The sequence below is a fragment of the Pollachius pollachius genome, assembly GCF_949987615.1.
Source record: "Pollachius pollachius genome assembly, chromosome: 8".
NCBI classification, from domain to species: domain Eukaryota; kingdom Metazoa; phylum Chordata; class Actinopteri; order Gadiformes; family Gadidae; genus Pollachius; species Pollachius pollachius.
The window spans coordinates 14509910-14533729 of NC_136941.1; the positions used below are offsets into that span (position 1 = coordinate 14509910).

General features: G+C 44.1%; 1 protein-coding gene across 1 annotated transcript in view; it reads right to left on the reverse strand.

Moving 5' to 3' along the window:
- The window catches only part of LOC307079279 (dedicator of cytokinesis protein 3-like), a gene marked incomplete at both ends in the record, with an annotated part of 49498 nt that extends 27164 nt beyond the window's left edge, over window positions 1-22334 (reverse strand). Inside the window, 12 exons of the mRNA XM_079741506.1 lie at window positions 498-645; window positions 1324-1384; window positions 1497-1578; window positions 1844-1998; window positions 3211-3252; window positions 4607-4691; window positions 5355-5503; window positions 7556-7652; window positions 9364-9419; window positions 16468-16508; window positions 17151-17234; window positions 22298-22334. Of these exons, the coding sequence (XP_079597632.1) occupies window positions 498-645; window positions 1324-1384; window positions 1497-1578; window positions 1844-1998; window positions 3211-3252; window positions 4607-4691; window positions 5355-5503; window positions 7556-7652; window positions 9364-9419; window positions 16468-16508; window positions 17151-17234; window positions 22298-22334 (1037 nt within the window). The remainder of the gene's footprint in view (window positions 1-497; window positions 646-1323; window positions 1385-1496; window positions 1579-1843; window positions 1999-3210; window positions 3253-4606; window positions 4692-5354; window positions 5504-7555; window positions 7653-9363; window positions 9420-16467; window positions 16509-17150; window positions 17235-22297) is intronic.
- Window positions 22335-23820: the final 1486 nt, after the last annotated feature.

A 23820-nucleotide genomic window follows, 5' to 3' on the forward strand; every position in this document is an offset into this window, starting at 1 on the left:
CAGTGTCTCTGTGTGGTGAGTTTTAATAGAGGGGACCATTTGCGCCTCATGTCAAGAGACAGCAGAGCAGCTGCTGAGTTTTCCTGGGACAGTGAGATATCTCTCTGATCAAAACACAGAACGCAGCTAAAAACCATGAGGTGGTCGTGTGGTTGTCCAGGACAACCTCTTCGAACATTTGTTGTGATTTACACCCAATGTCCCTTGTGGTGGTGGTACAGCTCACATGAAACAGGATGATGACACCGTTGCATTTAATTATGAGATCAAATAATCCCATGGAACATTGAATGGACAATATACTTGATATGGAGTTTGTTAAGTTATTCAAGTATTTCTATAGTTATATCCTCTTTTTATATACCTCCCATAGAGCATTTAAGTGGGTCCCACTCAAGTGCTCTATAAATAAACACAACTTTGCGTGACTTATCATGCCAAGATTAAAAAACAACATAGAAAGAAGGGGAGAAAGACAAAATGAGGTCGCTTCTTACGTATAGATCTTGAGCACAAAGTCCTTCTCCTCCTTGAGGTCGGTGATGGTGTGGAACACGTCCGTCATGGCCAGCACGGCGCAGCCATAGGGCCGTCTGTACAGCACATGGGGTGGGCCTTTCTTCGAGTCGTTCAGTAGCATACGACCTGGGGCGCAAAAAACACATCAAGACAACTCCAGGGGGGAGGGGCTGAGGGGGGTGGGGTCGAAGCAGGTCGGCAGGGGTGCAGCCTGAGCTGTCCCCCAGGTCTGATTCTGACCTGATGACCTCCGACACGTTTCCTTCCCTCTCTTTATCTTCAAGCCGTGCTCCTGTGTTCAATGTCCTTCCCGTAAAGCCACAAAGAGCCCGTGGAAAATATGTTTAAAACACATGAATTCTGTCAAGACTCTTCTTGTCTTGTGTGCTGACCATAACACCGTAAGAAGCAAAAGACTCAAGACTCCGCTTAGCCTCCCCATCCCCCTAACCCCCTCCCACCCCTCTCACGCACTTATTGTAGGTTGTACGTCCTGGCACTTAATGTACGCACTTATGGTATGTTGTACGTCCTTGCACTTAAAGATTGTACTTAGCATTGTGGAGCATCTTATCCTAGCCAGCTTTGTTGTATACGGGGAAGGGGTTAATCTAATAATTGTTAGTGCTTGGCACTAGGTTCTATGAACATCCTTACTGTACCGACAGCAATATATTGTTTCTCCCTTTTCTGACAAATGTACTTATTGTAGGTCTCTTTTATATGAAAGTGTCTGCTAAATGCCCTAAATGTAGGTGTAAAGAAAGGGGAATTTTTTGCACATTGCATTTGAACTTAACTTACCAGTTCTTATGACCTGTGCAACGATGTATAGGTCTCTCTTCAAGTCTTTGCTGCTTAGGTCCTGCAGAGGAAAATAATGTAGACAATGTGATCAATACACCATTGTGGCAGCTGAAATATTAAATAAGATTTGGTCTAAGCAGGTTTCTTTTATACGAGTGAACCATTATTACCGTGAAAAGTGCACACAGCCGGTCAACCTTCTCTGGATTCTTTGGCCCTCCATTCTTGTTCAACCTGACCATGAACTTCTCACTGAACGAGAAAACTATGCATGAGTAAACCATGGGATAAGTACAAACGCTGTATAATAGTGAATGCAAAGCATGTGTGTGTGTGTGTGTGTGTGTGTGTGTGTGTGTGTGTCAGTTTCGGTGTGTGTGTGTGTTTTGGTGTGAGTGTGTGTGCATATGTCTTCCTGTGTGTGTGTGTGTGTGTGTGTGTGTGTAAGTATAAGCATCTGTTTGTGTGTGCGTGTGTGCATGTGTCAGTGTGTGTGCGTTCGTGGTTGTGCGTGTACCTGATCTGCTTGGCCTCGCGTGTGTCATAGAGGAAGAAGAAGACATCTGCGTCCTCGCTGATGCTGTTGTAGGTGAAGCTCTTCAGGTTGATGAAGAGGTGGTGCGACACAGGGACACGGCAACTGTCGCCATGGCGCTGCCGCGTACCGTCACCCTGACAATGAGATAGAGAGATAGAGAACCTTAGCAACTAACAAGTCATCCCCCCCTCCCACACACACATGCACGGCTTTGGACAAACGTTTGGATTCCTATATTCGTCATCGGTCCAATGAAGCTCAGCACAAATAGTGTTAGGTCATTTGGTTTCTCCACCCAAAGTGTTATATATTTGCGTGTATCGTTACCATGAGTTTCATGCCACCTGGCGTATATGTGGGTGTTACACAGAATACATCACCACATTTAGAACCATTTAGCTAAGGAATCATTAGGTGAGCCACAATTGGGGGTTTGGTGGCAGATTTCAAAGTATTATTACCACCACAAAAATAACAACATCAACTTACTGTGATTTCCCAGATACACATCATCAAGGAGCAGGTATAGGGTTAGGTATCCTGCTCAAGGATGCCTAAACCTTGATGCCTAAGTTATCGGCTTCTGACATTGGGAGTCAAACCCAGTACCTTTAAAATGGGAGTCCAACGCCATAGCCACTATACCATCCTGCCCCAAGTTAGTCTGTTACGGTTATAGTTTCCCTCACAACAATAAGGTATGACGATATACATTGAAAATGAGCCAGCTCTCCACACGCACATGGCTTGATCACATAAAGGGGCATGTGAGTAGACTCAGGGTACGGCTCCTCATAAGTTGGTTCTGAGGTGGAGGTGAGTCATCCTAAAGCCCAGTGCTGTGGGCAGTGTAGTCACAGTAAAACTAGAATTCAATTATGCATAGAGTTGCATTTGTCAGTGTATGTGTGCGTGCGTGCGTGCGTGCGTGCTTGTTTGCGTGAGTGCGTGATCCAGGGGTGAGTGAGGGGTGGAGGTAGCCTGCAGGCGGTTGAGTTGTAGTCAGAGTGCCCCCTGTGTCTTAATAACAGTGCATTACTGTGTAGGCATAATGTTGTTTAAATATGGTTGATCTCAGCCGTCTGGCGGCTGAGACACAACGCACCGATGTAGCACTTTCCTGAAAGCCTCCGCATGTACAGTGTGACGTGGATCCCGAAGGCGGGGGCATTTGATGCTAACACTCACAATACGGAAAACAAGATTCCGCCATAACAACGGGTGCATGGGAACAATCAGCCAGGGGAAAACGTTTCAGGAAGAACAAATGGTAAAGGAATGCAGTACAAGGAAGTGTGGGCATCTATTTTTAATAGCGGATGCACAGCTGCAATGAAAAGCCTTACCTGGGTTGTGCTTTGCTGGCCACAGTGTCTGCTGGATACATGCTATAAACAAACCGACACACACACACACACACACACACACAGACACACACACACACACAGAAACACAAAAACAGAGAGGGAGATGTCAGTTCAGTTGCTGTACTCAACACAGGACACGTTTACCTCCCAACAACTTTCTACACACACTGGCCCGGAGGTCTGCTCCCATCCCATGGTTCAGAATCAGACAGAATAACTCACCCACTTAAATTGCCAAGAGGCTGTACTTCAATGTAAAAAAGAAGCCCACATCATGTCGAAAACGTGCGCACGTGGGAGAGGAGAGGACAAAGCCGGCTAATCCCCCACAAACACACGCACACACAAAGACACACACTGCCCAGCGGTCTAACAGAGCCCCCACTACACCGACCTGAAACAGCGCCAAGGGCCTGGGCCCTGCCAAAAAACAAACTCACTTTCATCGACATTCAGGAGTCATTTTTCTTTGGCACGGGTCAACGCTTGACTTTGTTTTTAGAAAGGCGCCATTAAATGCACGAAAAATGTAAATGTAAGGAGAACATTGGATATCTCCTGGGCGGCTGGGGAGTTGTGTTGCGTGCAGACATTTGGCCGATGGCCAGATGGGAGCCTCCTCATTTACCTAACTGTGGAGCTGCCACATCACATGACCTGCATTTGATTACCACTGTGCCGTAACCACATGCTCCTCATTTGGATCTGCTCGAGTGATTCTCATCTCCCACCCCTAATAGTAACGGCAACACCCAACTCACTCAGCACGATTCAAAGTCACATAAAAAAAAAAACTCGCTCTTTTAAACGGCGAAACGTTATTTATCCACACGCCGGTCGTCTCGTTTCACCCGATGAACCGCTCTCTCCCAGCCCTCTTGCGCAGCGTGTCATACGGCGTGACGTCGCGCTCGTCTAGCTCGCCATGCCGCACGCGGGCGTCACGTAGCAGCAGCTGGGTAGCGCTGCCTTCTGTGAGTCACCTTCTTATGGATGAGTTGATCATCGCCACACATCGCACACATCGCCACACATCGCTGCACAACATGTTCTTATCAGCCGAACCACACCCAGGCAGAGGGCGACAGAAGGAGCAAATTGCAAGGGAAGCGACTAACGTTTTGTAGTAATTATTATAAAAAAAGAAAATCTGTTCATTAATTGAAAGTCAATTCAATTAATTAACAAATCCATAAGGAACCTCCATGGTGCCTGGAATGAATGTTTTAATATGTTGAAGATCAACTCAATCCTGGATCGATTGAAATGATCTTCGACTTATCAACGGCCCAATGCCAAAATAGGAAAAGTTGAACGCAAACACAATCACTCAATGTTGCCTAAATGTGTGTTTAATAATAAATTGTGACGGTACCATTTTATAGAGTTCCGAAATGCTGATCTGATCCGGATCAACCATCTCAAACTCCTTCCTGGGAACTAGGTCTAACCCCAGGTGCCTGTTGGAGGAGTCCAGAGGGGTAGAGGGTGGGGGTGAATGGGTGGAGAGAAAGGTAGAAAGGGAAATGGGAGCCATTAGAAAGACATCTGTCCAGTTGAAGAACAGCCAAGCAGCAGAGCGATAGCACAGGTTAAGGAAACATTGAATTGTTATTCCGATCCTGCAAACGTTAGTTCACAAGATGGTTTGTACCATGATATCACTGGTAATTAAGTGGGTAGCACTGAGCTAAAAATGCACAGCCAATTAGCTAGGGCTTATTACCGGGCCCCTAGCCAATGAAGCTCCGATAAGCAGAGCACTCCCATGTATAAAGACACATCCGGTCTCGCCAGCGATGCATGCTGATGTTGACTAAGACAATGAAGGAACACTGTAAAGTCAGACCAAACCTACATTAACCAACAGATGGCCCATTGACCTAATGCATTTCCTAAACATAACGCAACCCCCTCTCTCCATAAAAGGACATAATACATTATACCAATCATACACATATTACATCGCAGAGGGCAGGGAGGACTATGTAGAGCAAGAAAAACAAAGAAAAGGCTTTTGTTGTAGAGGAGGGAAAGGAAAAGTGAAAGTGATCAATCAATTCATTCCTCAGCTCTAGATGTGAGGTGTTGTGCGTCGTTGTTTGTGTTTGTCGGCCACTCACTCGTTGCCCCAGTCCAGTCGCACAGTGATGTGTCGTTTGATCTCGCGGGTCTGGTCCTGGGCCAGGTGACCCTGGATCAGCTGGCGACGGAGGTCCATCAGCTCGTTCATCACGTGGCGCAGCTTATGGAACAGGTCCACCTTGTGTTTCTGAGGCCAGGGCGGGACCAGAGACCAGGGTTAAGAGGACGGCTTCTCGAGCAGGCGCCTCGGATCATGTCAATCTGGATCACACGTCTCTAACCCAGGGGCTTCATTGTGTTACCCTTATTTATGTTTGTATCGATCACGGATGCTGACCTCTTGAATGCTAATGTCAAGTGATGCATATTATTAATGAAGTCTGGCAGGGGAGAAGCAGAAATAACCCTACGTCTGTAATTCCAGTCGTAGGATAGCCACACTTGTTCCGTCTAATCTGAATTTTTCTATTCTACTATTCATCCCACTATGTTTCACCGTGCATATATTCATCCCTCCTAAATTACAAAAACACATAAAGAAATATTAAGATACAGTCCCCGTGTCATGTTTTTTCGCCTCATTTTACGTGATTTAATCTCCATGACCGTCCTTTCATAAAATACCAGAAGTCATTCAGGTGGTTCTACACCCCGAGTCTTGAGACAAGCTCACATTAACACCCAGGTTTGTTTACATAACGGCACAGGATGAAGTCATTTCCTACCGCTCGGCATGTACACTTAATGAGGATAAGAGAGTATGTTCTGAACGGCTGGGAGATGCCGGAAAGCCCATCTCTTGATTATCCCTCTTGGATTATTCCTTGGGGCTCATTATGTACATTACAACTAATGCACATTTATGCTTAGACCATTGCGTCTTCAAGTACTGCTATAAACTGTAATTGGCTGCTATAAGAACGGCGGTAAGGTAGCAACATCAGCATGTAGCCCATAATACATGCCCTTTTTTGTTTTTGGACTATCACGACCCCAACTATAGCTTTTACCGCACAGGGGGGGAAGTGTGAGTGTATGTGTGTATGTGTGTGTGTATCTAGCAACCAAAGCGAGCGTTAGTGTTAAATCAGTGGTGCACACATTAGTCGAGCTCCAGAGGAAGTTACATCACAGCGGTCACGCCTCAGGCCCCCTTGGTTTGGCTGGGAGCATGAGCAGTCTTCACCCAGGCGGTTATGTAAGGAGACACTGCCAGCTCGGCCGGCGTATCCTCTCTGCCCCACTCCGTGCCCCCCCCCCCCCCCCCCCCCCCCCAAGACCCCCGTGTCTGCCCGGCAGCACCGGGACGATCGGGAGGAGGACGTTTGTGAGAGGGCCTTGGGTTTCCCCCAGTAACGTATATTTCTATTTTTTCATTTTTGTTCATCTCTTTTGTTCCTTGCAGGGCGGGCCTGACGCAGAGCGAAGAGGTCTCCGTGGAGAAGGAGGAGGGGGAGGGGGCAAGATGGAGAGCAACGTCTGAAGGACACCGCATGTAATTGGATAGGACGGCTGTGAGCGCCGGTATCTGTGGCCAACTAGCCTTCTCCTTGTGCCTCATGGAAAGTGTTTGAGAGCATGGCTGAGGTTTGACAGTGAGACGGGCTTCAAAATATGCTTCTGAAAAGGAGCTACCGTTGTGTGTTTGTGTGTGTGTGTGTGTGCAGCTATCCCTGTTTGTTTGAATTCACCTGTAACGTTTTCTGTGCCATCAAGAGCTTACTGGAGGGAGAGGAAGCATAGAATATAGAATAACCTGCAGAGGTTTATAACATAACCCCTGCAAGGCATTATTTAATTAAAAACCCTTTTCTTAACAAGCATCATTCTTTAAGAGTAACACAATGTATGCCTCCCTAAGTCCACTCAAACTCCGTAGGATATACGCGTTAGGCTTTATATTGAAATTTAAGAAATTTTCTGAAAGACTGCTTTCCCATGTGTTCCTCATCCAACTGGGGTTGCACAAAGGTGTCTATGAACAGAACATTCAAGAGACACACCAAGGGCCTGTAGAAAAGTCATTTAAGTGGGAAAAATTGATCAATACTTGCAACGGTGCGTAATTTCAGGAACGATTCAACCAGAACCTGGGAGACGTTTTAATTAGTCGCACACATTGGGACCATTTTGAATCAACACATCAAACACCGCATCAGCCCGGTGATGCACCTGTGCTCATGTCATTTAGAGTTCACACCAGTGGGATGCAATGGAGATAATGCAGAGTGTGACTGACCACGTAGAGCTGCTTCCACAACACGGCCCATTCCTGCAGCGTGGAGGTGGTCTCTGTGATGATGGGGTCCTCCAGGGGCACCACCGTCTCACAGAGCCTGGGGGCACGCACCAGAACCACGTGTTTAAACACACACACACACACACACACACACACACACACACACACACACACACACACACACACATTCACACCGTGACAGAAATGTCACAGAATAAACAAATAGGACAAACAACCAAACCGATCACGTTTTGTGAGCTGTGAAGAGCAAATCTGCGTAGAATATTAATCATAACAATAAAGAAAATGATAATAATAAATGCATCATTATTATAAAGAATAATATAGTCTTTTGTGGTTATTTGTTTTTTTTTTCCCCAACATTCATGGCGAATCGTCAGAGGAGAAAGGAAATGTGCTTTGGATAAAACAACAGCGATGGCATGAAAGACAGGCACATGACTCACTTCTTCTTTTGTAAAGGCTCCGCCATGGCATGCAATCAACACACCCAACTTGGATACATCAAAGTTTTCCCTGGTTTTGTTGCTCGCGCTACAAAGAAAGACGTCTCTTGATCAAATCACTCCACAGCCCAATCTGTTACATGGAGGAACCAAAGAAGTGATGTTCTATGTTCCGGAAGGGGAAACCCTTCAGAGGTACTACAAAGACGCGCCCTAGCTTTACCTCACTCACTCCACCCAACAGCACAGCATAATCCTCCGAAGTCAAAACTCAAAGCACAATAACGTCAATTTCCCTCCTCATCTGAACGATTGTAATTGTTCCATTGCAAACAGGAAGTCCCCTGCTAGGCGGAGGCTCCACCGCGGGGCAGTGTTAACAGTGTGATGTATGCTACTAGTTGGCGCCGGGGCCCACAACCACAAGATGAGATCTGTGTGAGCAGTGGCTGATAAAGATCTGCTCTGCCTTCTGCTGTCTTCGCCTTTTGTCTTTCAACTGCCACGCACAGTACGAATTTTGACAGTCTTTTGTGTGTGTGTGCCTGTGTGCGCGCTCGCATGTGTGTGTGTGTGTGTGTGTGTGTGTGTGTGTGTGTGTGTGTGTGTGTGTGTGTGTGTGTGTGTGTGTGTGTGTGTGTGTGTGTGTGTGTGTGTGTGTGTGTGTGTGTGTACACTAGTACTGGCTCTGATTCTACGTCCGCATGTGCATGAAGATCAAGAAGGATTCGAGACAATAGAAGAAGAGAATAGACGCTTTGCACGCTCAGACACCAGCCAACTGAAAGACGTCAGCGTTGTGACTCAAAAAGAGAGCGTCATTCAATTAGCCATCAAGTGAGACAAAATAAAACAAGTAGGTGATGTTTTGCTGTAGCTTCTCTTCATCACTATTGTAGGGTGAAACCCGTTATGAGTACACCTTGGCGTCCTTCACTAGGTCTGACGACGGAAGTGGTGACAAAGAGTGTGAGATAACCGCTTTTACTCCCACCTTGTTTTCATTCAGGAACCAAATGTGGATTAGCCAAGATCACCTGGCTCATGCTGAAGTACTTTTGAGTCGTTCAGCAGACACTTTTATCTAAAATGTCACTTAATGAGCAGGCATTTTCAACTCAAGGATGCCTACAGGTAGAGCAGGTCGGGGTTCAAACTCACAAACTTTCAGCTGGGAACATCCTTACCACTACACTATCCTTACTCTCTGGTCGCCGTGAACAGGTGATGAACAAATGACAAACACAAAAGGTAAATGACGGCCGTTTGTGATTAACTGAAACAAACTAAGACTTAATAAAAACCTTGGAAAATCAGTATTTGTAAAAGCATTAGACTCACCCTCTGTTGGTCACTGTGGATTTCTTTAGGTGAACATAACCCGTTGGGAAAATACCCTGCGGAAAGACAAAGTTAAAGGTTAGGAAAACAATGCTGTAAGGAGGTCACAATTAAAGATACAATTTACCAGACAACACCAGAGAAACACACTATTCTCTGTGAGTTTTTGCATCTATAAAAAAGCCAGCATTATCTACAGTTTGATCCACGAGTTCAATCCTGTGTTTCCCTCTTTTCTGTATTATTCTCCACGCAAAGATCCAACCGCCTTCAGCCTTCAGTTTTATTAACAAGTGCCAAAGGCTGTTGTGTATTCTACAGACACCGACAACTTGCACACAACACAGATGACAGGAATACAGGATGCAGCATCTAATGGCCCTAATTGTGGCTTGACTTAGGAGGGAAGGACATTACAGACTGAATGGTGCCAAGTGCCAGACGTGCATTTTGTCATCTTTATTCTAATCTGGCAGATGTGATGAATTGGCCACGGCATGCACAGCTGATTTTCTCTCTTGAGATATACACACAAGCACACACATGCTCGCACACACACACACACACACACACACACACACACTAAGTGCGTGGGTGAGTTAGTGTGAGGGTGGCAGACGACATAACAAAATGGAGGTATTTTGCTGGTTGCTACTGTAAATAGATGGGGAGAGCGCTATAAGAGGCGAAACCGGGGAGAGACCCACCCCTCTGTTCACAGACAGATTTAGCTTGTCGTTCCCTTAAATGTGCCGCACACACAAACACGTCCACTTCTGCCCTTTCAGTTCAAAAGAGGCTAAGAGTTATAAATAGAGATTGCCTGCTGGTGATAACCTTTTTCATAGTAGGGTATGCTGTTTCTGAGGGAAGGCACTGCTGTATTCATGAGAACTGTGACTTCAAGAATTGTAATGCGTGACCTATGGCTAAATATGCAATCTTGAAACACAATTCGTAACCAGGGGCCAGGGATAGAAATAACTCTCAATCAATCATATAAGTGGGTGGTTATTTCGAGTGGCGCACAACCAAATAAGACGAAATGATGCATACCCAGTATATGAGGGGGATTTGGGCAACAAGATAAACAAACACAATTAAACCACCTCATCCTTTAAGTATCCACCAGGTACTAGGTAGCATGCAGTAATAGTTCAAATAGTTGGAAATGTGATTCATATTCTATAGCTAGCATACATTATTCAGGTCAAATGCACTAGCACATAGTAAATCATATATCTGTTTCCATATCATAAGCCAAAAATAGAATTGTACTGCACCGTGTAACCACAGCTGTTCATTTGAAATCCCTCAAAGCGGGAGATAATTGTTCCCTTCATTATTTCGTTCCACAATCTTCCTGTTCCAGAGTTGGGTCTAACATATTGTGTGTGATGCTCGTGTTGGGTATTTTTCCGTCGGATATCATCGTGTCCCTGTGGTGTTAAAGGGCACCAGACAGTGTGTGAGGTTGGAAATACTCTATCTCAGGTTCTTCTCTGATCCGGTACAGTAGCTGCGTTTCCATCCCCCTGATTTCATGCGAATTTTGAAGTATCGAATCAGTAAACGGTGATGGAAACACCAAAATGCGCATAAAATCCTCTAATTCGCAAAAAAGTTTATCCGCTCGCTTGAGGTGGTTTTTGAGAAATGCGAGAGTAAATGCGCAAAATGGGATATGGAAACACACTTTTCGAAACAGCTGTGACGTAGCGAACATTGAACCCACAGGACTGACAACGTCCTTCCGATTTCCGCCTAACGACCGGCCATGGCAACCCTGGCGACATCAACTTGTAGCGTCAATATATTTTTAAGCGTTGATATATGGACACCTACTAAGTAATTCCAGTCAAATTGTCTGTTCAGCCTTCAAAACGAGAGCTGGTACATTGTGGAAAATGCATTAAACTATAATCAGAAAACGCGGTTATATGCTATAGACCCTATAGTATCTGTGGCATGAAGGCTGGGGCGAATTTCGAATTATAAATATGTACAATGTATCCTTTAACCTCTTAAACTCCAGCCTATTTTTTAGGTTTCTGCTCGAAAATGACATACCCAAAATGAATAGAGAATATCTCTGCATCTACAAGGTCTATTTGAATAATTGCGATGTCATTAGAGTCTCCAGCAGAAACTGAGTCCTCAGCATTCTCATCGTGTAAAATGTCTAACACCTTCTCCATTTTCAATTTTTTATGATAAATGATCAAAAAATAACAACAAACTATCTCAAAACTTCTCAAAAACTCAAACACTCTCCCCCCATGCGTTCTCAGTTCTCGTCTGCGTGCGTAAAGAGTGCGTGCGCAAAGAGGCCGCTGCCGGATGTAGCTCTCCTGATGAAACTCACATGAGCTACATCCAGTTACGCATGCTAATTACTCGGCCGAGGATTGGTCGAATTAGATGATTGACACCTCGTTTTAACCATAAGAGCCAATAAATGTTAGTGGCAGTATCGAAATGTGTGCCAGACACATGATTGGCTAACAGTAAGGAAGCAAATACAACTAGCGCGAAACCGACTTCGATGCATGCTTCATGAAAGGATGCCACTCTTACACTAAAAATAAGTGAGGTTCACATTAAAACTGGTTGTAAACAAACGCAGACATGTTGGACGTACTAAAACCGGAGTTTTTTGCTCTCAAGTACAACTTTTCATCAAAAAATCACAAAAGTAAGACAGAATTTATGTTAGTCGCTGTCAATAAGTGGTTGTATACCTTTGTATTCTTTGGCTGCTGGTTCACTGAGTGTTTATCGTAGGGCCATGACCGTGGTACTGTTGAACTCGTCATGGTCTTAGCTTTCATTTGAGATGATATTTGTTTGTGTACAATGAAGTATCGGTGCGGTAGCAATGGAAATGTGGAGAGTGGGTAGTAATGCGCGATATAAACGATATGCGATATAAACGATAAAAAATGGCCTACGATAGAGATTTTAATTCTATCGCGCTAACGCGATAATGCATGTTGATGACGCAAAATACAATGTTTAATTTTTGGTTTGGTGCAATTCCTTTTCACATTGCAATTTTCACAAAAGTGCCAGGATTCGTCAACAAACCTGCATGTGTGCAAAGAACGTTATATCATTGGACAAAAAGGTCTGGGGCGTTGTAAAGTTAAAGAAAAAGGGGAGGGGGGGGGAAGCACCGGTGAAAGTAAACAATCATGGATATCCAGCGTGATATAGATTGATCTGCGGACTGGTCCAACTCCTTCTCCCTCATCCTGACTCGGAATGTGTTAAATGTATCGGCATTTTTAAGTTATGTTTTCCAGCATACTTTTTACTTGCTTTTGTCGGACCGTCGGGTGTTGGCTCAACATGGAGCAAAGAGGAGACGGAATGTCTTTTGGATATCGGACCCGAATATCCAAAAGACGTTCCGTCTCCTCTTTACTCCATGTTGAGCAACGTCTCCGAGACCACCTCTCCGGCTGGGTCAACCTCCTTTTGATGGTTAAAAATATCACGTAATCGACAAAAATCTTAACAATCAATGATCGATCATCAATTAATCATGCCCATCCCTAATTGTCAGTACAGTGTCTGTTCCTTATCTAGAAAGACACCCGTTTTTCCTGTTCTCTGCATCTTGGGTGACATTTAAGAACCAAGGACTTAAACTAAGTGTAGTGCCTTTTAGAATGGTTTGCACTAAAGGAAAGAAACCCAATACTAATTTTATTTATCTGCAACATTATGTTGTATGATTACAGTGTTTCACAATAAATGTTCTCGAAATGACATACTATATTTCTTTTTTTTAAAATACATTTAGCAGTTTGGCTTTCCTTAGGGTCTATGTAACCTGTTCTGAAACGGTTATTTTATGATTTTATATCGTGGTATATATCGTTATCGCAAGAGGCTGCAATGTATATCGCAATATGGATTTTAGGCCATATCGCCCATCTCTAAGAGTGGGTTGACTTTCTGACGCTATTCAGATTTTGATATTTGATCATTAATATGCTTGGTGTTTGAGTTGTGTTTGGTGTCTGTAAAAATTACTTATATGTGCTTGTAGCCGAGTTTCTCATGTTTAATTTGATGTGCAGTATGACTATTTCTACGTAATAAGGGCAGTGTTGTATGCCTTTTGCTGCGAGAGTGATCGAGAGTCCCCAAATATGGGGACCCTCGAGTTGAATACGTCCATGGAACAGATGGCCAATGTGAATAATAGATACGTGTGGACCGCTGAAGAGGTAAAACTTTTCCTTGCTCTCATCGAAGAGAAAAACATTACAGCTATTTTAGATGGAAAACAACGCAATTCCACTATATATCAGGACCTAAGAGAGGATGTTATCAAAAGGATACGACAAGGCCTGGAATGTGTGTAGTTTTCCGCTCCAACCACTTGATGGAAACGCGCCTAATTCGAATTTCTTTTTTGCGAACTTTCTAAAGATTTGCTTCACCTTTTACATGGAAACGTGAATAGTGAGGTCTCTAAACCCATGTCATGGGCCAGTCTTCTGCTATGTTTTGGTTTCTGCCATTGGAATGTTCCAAAACGGTACGTATGGCAACATCATATGGGACGTAATGTAGTTTAATGCATAACACCACTTCCTGCCAAGCAAGACCAATGGCAGTAAACTAATCGTATCTAATCTAATCCAATCAAAATGAACCAGCATGGGATAGGAGGCTCAAACAGGCTCTCCAAAGGGAATGAGATACTTTGGGCTCAGGGGCTTAGACTTGAAACTATCACTCCATTCCCTTTCCACCCACTGCAGAGCAAATAGTGCCTGCTGTGAAACCGGAACTACCCTGGTTGTGAGTGTGTGATGATCATATATAGTTGGCACTCTGGTAACTACTCTGAAAGTAATTGTATTAGCAACTCTATTGAAGCTAGCAAGCTTGTCGACATTGTGAACACCTAGTCACTCGGGTTTGCTCCATCTGCTGATAAATAAAATCAATAATTCTTTGGGGGGTTGAGGTTGAGAGATCAGATCTAATGCAAAGTATATTTAATTGTGTTTAAAGGCTTTCCATACAATACACAGGACAACACACGGATGCCCATGTCGTTTGGTGACTATCCGGTCATTTCAGCAGCATAATATGATCAGCTTAGTGAATTTTCTTCCTTTACAATAAAATAAGTAATACAGAACTCAGGTCGAAATATCTTAAAATACCAATAGTAACAATAGCATCATTAAGACAACATAACAGCTAACAGCCAATGGCCATTTGGCCTAGCTAACTTGCTTATAATCATTCAATAACGCTATAGCCTAACTTCTGGCTGGAACTCTACAGCAACCAGGAAAGGCAAGGGGCGGAGTTACGAAGGGTTTCCTGTTTTGTTACAGATGTATTTTTCGAAAGATAAACTAATTAGCGAGTGCAAGCAAAGGTCTCAAAAGACTTTACCAATTTATTTCTACAGCGGCCAGTCTACTATACAGGTTTGATTTTAAACCTTTACAGCGCATTTTTCTTTAGTCTCCGTACAAGAGGTTGTAGATTGTCTTCCCTTCTCTTCTATGGGAAAGGTTTAGTTTTTACCAGTGCTGGCAGAGATTGTGTTCGCTGTTGACCAAGGACTAAGGACGTTTGGAAGACGATGCTATCGTTTAAGTATTAAACTCTTCTGGATCCGGTGTGGGTACCGGATTGACTCGGCTGCCAGATCGACTCGGGGTCCTAGATGCCTAATAATGACGCACTTCCTATAAACGCTGTCTTTTAAATGCGCACGGGCGTTTCATTCATTCCCATGTTATTCTCAAGTATTAATGATCTCCTTTTGTTTTCTAATCTATGAATAATAATCTAATGTACAAATTATTGTTGCCTATACTTGGGTAATATATAAAAGAAGAATCGGTTAACTCCATTCACTGAACGGGGCGATCCACTTTATTTCCAGCGCTCCCAACACAGAGTCAAAACAGAGACCCACACGCAGACACTTACGTTCTGCTCCTTCAGAATAAGAGTCCCTAACAGGAACTGGGTTACATATGCATTCATCAGTGCTTTTAGACGTGTTTCCAATGGCTTTGTTTGTGGGAAAGAAGGGGCTGCGTTCAATGAAATCAAAACCAAAACGGATTGAGCCTTCTTTTTATGTCCATGATTGAGCCCCGTTTATAAACAACCCTTCCGGGTTGTTTATACCAGGGCCCCGAGTCGATCTGGCAGCCGAGTCAATCTGGTACCCACACCGGGATGAATGGGCATCCATATCACATTTGTTTTGGTTCCTCCGGTCAGGTTGTTTCCAGTAGAGACCCATTCCATGTAACACGCGTCTACAGATCCCCATCAGTCCCGCCCCCGGCAACATGATTGGTCGACTCGAAATATATTCAAAGATAAATAAAACCTTTGAATGTATTGGCAGTCAGCTGACTGCCAACAGACTTTAAATGTTAATATAAAGTCGGATTTGTGAGACTTGCTTAAAAAAAACTATGATAAAAGATTTATTCGCTAAAGAAATTCACAACTTAAATGAATCATGAATCACAACCTGGCCAATACCAAAAGAGACAAAGCTCTCATACCTTAGTATATATTATAACCCTTTATATAATAACGTATAATAACCCAAATCATATGCTAAACCATGCAGTTCAGACGGCTTGTTGTTAGCTTGTACTGTATTTACACAGCGCTCCTCTCCCTGGTGCTACTGTTTACTGCCCGAGCTCCAGCTCAGCCACAGAGATTGCACGTTTGCCTGTGTAGGTGTGTTGGTTTTTCTGTGTGTGTATGTGTGTGTGTGTGTCTGTTTTGCGAATGAGTGACACATTGCTATCAAATCTTAGCCAGAGGCGGAGTGTGACTGTGACACAATGCAAGAGTAATGGACTCAGTGGCCACTAGGCACTTGGCTTTGAATTGGTGCACACAGAAAGGTAACGTGGAAATATTGTAGGAAATGTTAGGAGGAAGAAACGTGGGAGGAGCACAAAACGCAGGTTCTGAAGCCCCATGGCTTATATGCTTTGAATAATTTGTCTCCAGTCATGTCAATAATACATGCATGACTGCGTTTGACAACACTGACAGAGACGTACTTGTACACATGGACATATTTACCTTGACAGAAGGCTTCCTGGTGGAAAAGCCCCGGTACCAACCTAAAGGAAACACACATCAGCTTTTTAGGCACAGAAAATCATTTCAGGGATCGCCATTTGTTCAAATCCCTCTGCCTCTTCTCTCTCTTCGATGAGGTTGTCCACTGTAGTAACTGGAACCACAAGCCGAAGAGAGTGGCACGCCATTATATATTTTCCCCCTCGCCCTTGAAGATTATATTTCCACATCCTCAACCGCTGAAGTCAAAGTCAGGGTGTTATATTTGTCATATCTACAGTATTTCACAGTGACCTGACCAGTGACATTTCTTTGTGACGGTAAGCACAATAAATAGCACAAGAATATTAACAAGATATCAAATTATTTAAAAGATTCTCAAATAAGGCAGAAAAAGCAAAAATATGGTAAGAATAGCACAAACTATACTAGCAGAAACAAAGCACTAGCCACATGCTAGAGAATTGGGATACAAAGCATAAGTATCCAGGTGGCCCTTGACAAAGGCATCGTTTATCATGTGGAGGTGTGCCTATGACTATGTACAGTCAATGGATGGTAATTTACATTGAATGTCAAGGCGACCAGAGCATGTGTAGGAGTGAGCATACAGCTGTACATTCTGTTCAGCAGCGACTCAGCCGGCTCCAACAGAACCAGCATGGCGGCCACGGCGCCCCTACCTTCACACTTCTCCAGGATCTGTACGGTTTCCCCGACCTCCAGCACCAGGGCCTGACATACTGGGGAGCGGAAGCTGCTGATTACTGTGCAAAAAAAGACAAAAACGGAAGACAGATCAACATTTTGTTACATTTTTCTTTTATTTATTTGTTTTATCGCGGCACTTGCTGGTGCTCTTCATAGAGAGAGAGAGAGAGAAAGAGAGAGAGAGAGAGACCGAGACCAGAGTGTAGCTTGTGTTGGCTTTCTGCCTTGGCACCCCTGATAATGCACGTTGGACATCCATGTGTTTTTGGGGCTGCAGAAAGGCGGTAAACTGGGGGATTTTAACAAGCCGTTAGATGCAAGCATCTAAACACAGTCTACGCAGGAGGCACTGTTTAACCAACTGTAAACAATCTCCCACCCTGAGGTGGGTAGTCATTTTAATAGGCAATTAATTCTTAAGCAGGCCAAATTTTAGTGCAATGTCATGTTAATTGCACGGTCTACAGTAAAAAAAAAAAAAAAGTAAGAACCCACCCACAACTATAAAGTAGTTTGACTAAACACTGCGCCTTAGCGTGCATCTCGCATGAGCCAGCTTTTGCAGCGTTGTGAAATCAGAAGCTTGGCGTGTACACACGCGGAAAGATCCTACCACGGAGAGAGAGAAAAAAAAACACTAAGTATACGTTTAATCTCCAAAGCACAACTCGTCACACTGAATTGCCCCCACAGTGTAGCGTGTAGCCTCTGGCACCCCAGCCGCAGCCTGTTCCTGCGTTGGACAACACTGGCGAGACCTAATGCATGCAAGCCTGGGAAAATATACTTTTGTTTGATAATGACAGGACTCCATTGACAATAAAAATACAAAAAAAAGCATACAAATGGTGGCCCTTGGAGAAGTGCACCATGTGAGTCATTATGCTAATGAACTAGCCAGGGGACCTGTGTGAGGGGGAGGAAGAGGAGGAGGAGGAGGAGGAGGAGGAGTGCTAAGGGAAGGGTGCAGGGGCTCAGCTTCGGAGCCCGTTGGAGGGAAACAAGTGCTTAGTTCCTTTGCTATGGTAACTATAGCAACAGATCGTCCAGAAACCGGGGGGCTTTCTCCAACTGTAACTGCTACAGGGACGTAGGATTTCTGGTTTATTATTTTAGTGTTTTAATGGTTAGATTACAGAAGCTGTGTTGCTGAGCATTATTGTTTGAATCATTTACAGGCGTCAGAGAGTGATTGGCTTAACAAGAAAGTCACCATGTCACAGTTTTGCCCTTTGCTTCAGGAGTTGGTTGTGCACTATTTGTGAGCCCCCCTTCTTAAATGTCCTCCAGGTCATTTGAATTGCAAAAACATAACAACGAAACAAGAAAAGAAAAAAAAGGAAAAGACAGGAGTCAAAAGGAAATGAATGGTGTGTTTGTTTACAAGAGCGGCTGACATCCAACAGATGGCGGCGACAGTAATTACATATTAGCGGAACGTTACCTTGTATCTTGTATGCTGTTTGTATGCGTTGTTTCCTGTGCCAGTGTGCATTAAGCTTGAGGTGCTTTGGTGAATCCAAAAGCTAACACAATACAACAACTATCCCTATCATCGTTGACAGAATGAACACTGGCACTCAGCATGCCACGAGAATCAGCACATCTGGGAGGAAACACTCAATGATTCTACTTACTAAATAATACAAATGGTTCTTGCTCTCTTCGGATATCGCTCTCCGTAGAGACCACACAGGTTGTGGCTACAGCCATGCAGAATAAGCCAAAGGCAACCAAGGGTCAAACCTACCCCAGGGAACAAAATGAGAGGAAGGAGCCTTACCTGATCATCTCTACGCATAGCGCAGCTAGTATGCCTTCTAATAAAGTTACTTTATTAGCATACAAGGAAATGAGACTCAACTAACACCTCCTCATGCTAGCTTAATGCTAACTTGTTTATTTAAAACAAATATGAGCAAATGCAAAGTTAACGCTGATTAGAAAAGGCAGGGATGCGAGGTCATTACCAAAGTATTTGTCATTACTAACATCTCTAAACACAGCCACATAATTATCTATTTCCTTACTTTAGACGTCTGTGTAAAGAGAGGTTTCTGGAGCATAGACACATAAGACACACACGCGCACAAACACACATCCACACACACACACACACACACACAAAACCATGCATGCGGTAGACATACACAAACACACACACATGTGCATTCATACATACACACATGCACACACACACACATACACACACGTTATAAATGGTGCTTGCAAGGGTGTTATTATTTTCTTGGTCTTTCTTTGTCACAATGATTTTGGCACACTGCAGCACGCAGCATTTAGCTTGTTGTCAGAGGCTTGACATTCAGAGTTTCAGTCTAACGTTGACCTATTTCACTTGGCTTCCTTTGCAGCCCTCTCTCACTCTCTATCACTCTGTCCTCAAAAATTCTTCATATTTATTGTAAAAAATGAACACTATAACTAACCTGAAGATACATCCATATAATAGCACCTTAATATTGTTGAATAATAAAAAGATTTAAAAAAAGAGGTAGAAGAAAAAGCAATAATCTTTACTTTAGTGTCACAAAATGGATCTTCATACCTGCAGCACAACAACCTACATAACAACAAATAAAAACAAAAAGGAAGATGACCACTCTATCCGACAGGAGACTTTGCTGAAGAGGACTGAGCACCTGAACAGTTAAAACAGTAGCTAACCTCACTTCCTTATTGTGCTGACCCTGGTTCTACTTAAAAAATGCTTCATTCAAATGATGTGTAACTGGCTTCCTGTCACCACTTATTAGTGGATGGCAGGAGGCAGAGGCAAAGGATGCTGGGTCGATCCCGGGATCCTCCTAGCTAAGTGTTACTGCTCTAGATGACCTGGCTGTTGCCTTGCCTTTGAGACTGCATATCGGTGTATGATCATGCTTATGTGAGTCCATAATTATGAAAGCGCTTGTGGCCAAAGGTTTGAAAACGTTACATGAATGCAGTCCATCTTTCATTGTATTCCTTATTCCTGAGAACGATTGACGATGGGAATGGGATGAGTTGAGCACTTCCGTCACGCAATCCACTAACCCAATGCGACTGAGCTTGTAGTTCAAAGAGGTCCTACGAAAAGGTAGCCATGTTATAGTTCACTACTGGACAAAGTTTCAAAACACAATGACGCAACAATTTGGCACGGTGAGAGCCAGTGAATCGTGTGGTTCATTGTACCTCCAAAGCCTTTGCTCATTTACTGGTACGCTGCTCTAAGTTCTCGCCAACCTGGAGAATTTCTTCTACTAGACCTTGGGGTATATTTTGCCAGAACTGATTTCAAGTCAGTGTTACAGCTGCCTTCCTGTATATCTATAGCCATTCAACTCTAGTGGGAATGCAGATGTAAAGGGGCGATAATGGCCCCAACTTTAATCTATTTTCAGCACTGATGTAATGACAATAGACAATTGACTCCCTTCCTCCCTCTCTCTCTGCATCTCTATCTCTCTCTCCCTCTTGCTCTATCTTTCTCTCCCTTTCTCTCACTCTCTCTCATACACAAACAGATGCACACAAGGGCATGTGTGTTCTACTCATGCTTTATTTAGGCTGGCTTTGTCGACCGTGAGCAAAATGGTTCACAGTGGCCTCAACTTTGGGTGTACTGTCTTCAAAGAATAATCCAATATTAGAGAATCCCTGAAGTGCGTGAAAGGAGTTTCCATCCTTATCGTTCAGCCTTGAGTGTGGTGCTAAAATGAGGGGTTGAGATTATGGTTAAATACATCAGAAAGTATCCACTCAGCCAATTTGGGCTATGTAATCCTAAAACACACACACACACACCTGTGTGTGTGTGTGTGTGTGTGTGTGTGTGTGTGTGTGCGTGTGTGTGTGTGTGTGTGTGTGCGTGTGTGTGTGTACAACGACAAAACAATGATGCATCACCACCTTTTTCACATGGAGCTCCACCATAGCTTGTTTAAAACGGGCTACACGAGCACAACGTCCCGTACCCCCCTAGCTGGTCTCACCCATTAAGATCCCGGTCGTATTTCAGCACCATGGAGAGCGCTATTACACTCTTTACCGAATGGATGCGGAGGTAGCGGTGATCTGTTGCTCCCTCCTCCACCTCCGCCTCGTCCTCCTCCTCCTCACTCACTCACTCACTCACTCACTCACACCGTCCACTGTTTCTTTGCTATCCGCTATGCGTGTCTTGTCTCTATGTGGATCATTCAGTGTGTTCAAACTTGTAGCCCTATACCAAGCCCTTCATAAAAAAAGAACCGCAAGCGAGCGAGCAGCCCTGCAAGTATAGAACACGCTCGTGATGAGCATCTGGACATGACTCATTCGGCCCATCGCATCACTTGGATCATGTTGGCGTTGAGAAGGAGTAGTAGGCTAGTCGGTGTCGTAATAATACCCAACGCAACGCAAACGGTGACCGGTGACAGTTGTACAATCGCTTTAGAATAAAAAAAGATATAAATAATGATAATAATAAGGCATTTGAGTCTGTCGCAGCAGAAGGCCTGTGGTTATTACAGCTCAGTGCTTCTACATGAAGGCTACATGCAGCCCCGCTGCTTACTCCAGCCTACACCTGTTGGAGGGAAAGGGCGGCGTCACTGCCCCCTTGTGGTTTAAACGTGAATCATCCTTCTCCCCATGATAAAAGATCTTCAAAGAAAACTTAACAATAAGCCAACATTGATGCATATTTACTGATCCCAACTACAACGATAGATGGTTTGATATTAAACGTGTGGGGCTGTATCACAAGCAAGGCAGGCAATCGTGATGGTAGTAGGGGCTAGGGGCTGTATGGATTGAATCATCCCACGCAATTTCTCTCTCTCTCTCTCTCTCTCTCTCTCTCGCTCTCTCGCTCTCCCCCTCTCTCTCTCCCCCATGCAGTCACTGACCATGTATGTAAACCAATAGAACTGTAGGCTATAGGTTTTCCATTGCCAATAATAAGCAAAGTAAACATGAAATCATGCCTATACATGATCCCAAACGTCGATGACAACAAACCCCCTATGGGGGTTATTTAGAAAATGCCAAGGCACCAGCGTTGTGTCTAAAAGTCCCTGAAATCGAAGAATCTGACAATTGGGCAAAAATCAATAATAGCTTATTAACTCACCAACACCGATCTTCTCCTCCTCCGTAGGTATCCACATATTTGGTTCTTTTCCTTCAGCACACCAAGTCACATTATGTCGATATCCTGAGCGGATGATGCTAAACGTTGGCTAAAGGCTACGAATGATGTTGTCTCCTTCTCACACATCGAGATGCACGTCTTGACCGGAATCGGATTCTCCTAACGTTTGGAGAAAAAACGCGACCATCGTCGCCTCTGGGCTCGTGGGGGTCTATGTGGTCCCGATGTGTTCTAACGAGCCGTCGTACCGATCTGATGCAGTCTCCGTGTCCACCTACCAAACACACCGTAATCTATTCTCCCAACGCTAATATTACAGCCGCATTTCGATTGGATCAGTAGGAAGGTTTTTTTTTTCTATCGACATTTATTTATTTAATTTTAGGTTTCAGGTCCTCGAGCCTATATATCGCACCGCAATGAAGTCCAGGAGTCTGTAGAGCTATGAAGCTATGAGCGAGCCGCGATCAGGACGCAAGGGGGGGCTCCGATCCTCACACGCGGGATTAGGACACTTGATTCGGTTCTCCGGTCCAAACTGGCCGAGTGGTGCAAGAAAATATGAGCCAAACTGCAATATAGCATGAGCTGCGCCATCTTCACGTTACACGTCACATGACTCGGAATTGTCAACACTGAAGTGTCAAGTGTTTGCAGATGTGTGCTCTGCGTTTCTCTTTCCCTCCCTCCGCGACTGACTGACACTGGCGTCCATCACCCATTTCTATCCACTGCTTTGATTTCCAGTGCCAGTGCGACGGCTCCTCGACGGCTTAAAGGCAGTGTGCCTATTGATTGGATGTGTGTTGCCCAAGGGCCAGGGCTACATAACTGGCCCATAGTATTACATCATGTGGGAGAAGTACCCGAGCAGACCATGTGTGCAAGGCGGCACTCCTGGCTGAGTCATTTTCCAGAAGAAGAAGAGGCAGCAGAGCAGCCAGTGTATGCTCTGTGACAGTGTACAGGCTACTTATTGTGTCAGTGAGATTTACTGCATGGCTCTGAACCAGCAGCATGTGAAGGATGACAGTTTGCTCTATGAAAGAGCAACAGCCCACCCACTAAAGAACTGGAAAATAAAAATATGTTTCTGACTAAAACAGATTGAAATTTAACGTATGGTCTAACTATCAGCCGATTGAAACGTTATTTGGCTTAGTCCATACGATGTGGTGACTTTTAGGAGTTAAGTGAATCTCCACCCACACCAAATAGCTTAGATGTGACTCACGATAAATCAACAGGACACAAGAAGGGGAAGGTGATTAACAGCTGAACATAGGATAATTGCATCAACCTCTGGGAAAATGTGTGATTTTTAAGGTAATTAAAGTGAATGATAATTATGCAAATTTGGTGTAATAAATTTAACACCGATTACTGAAATATTAAACCACAGCTGGGGTCACATCGAAGGTGCGTTTGTGTACGTCACAAATGTATGAATATATTAGGTGTGAAGTCTAAAAGGAATACAACCAAAGCCAACAAAATGATAA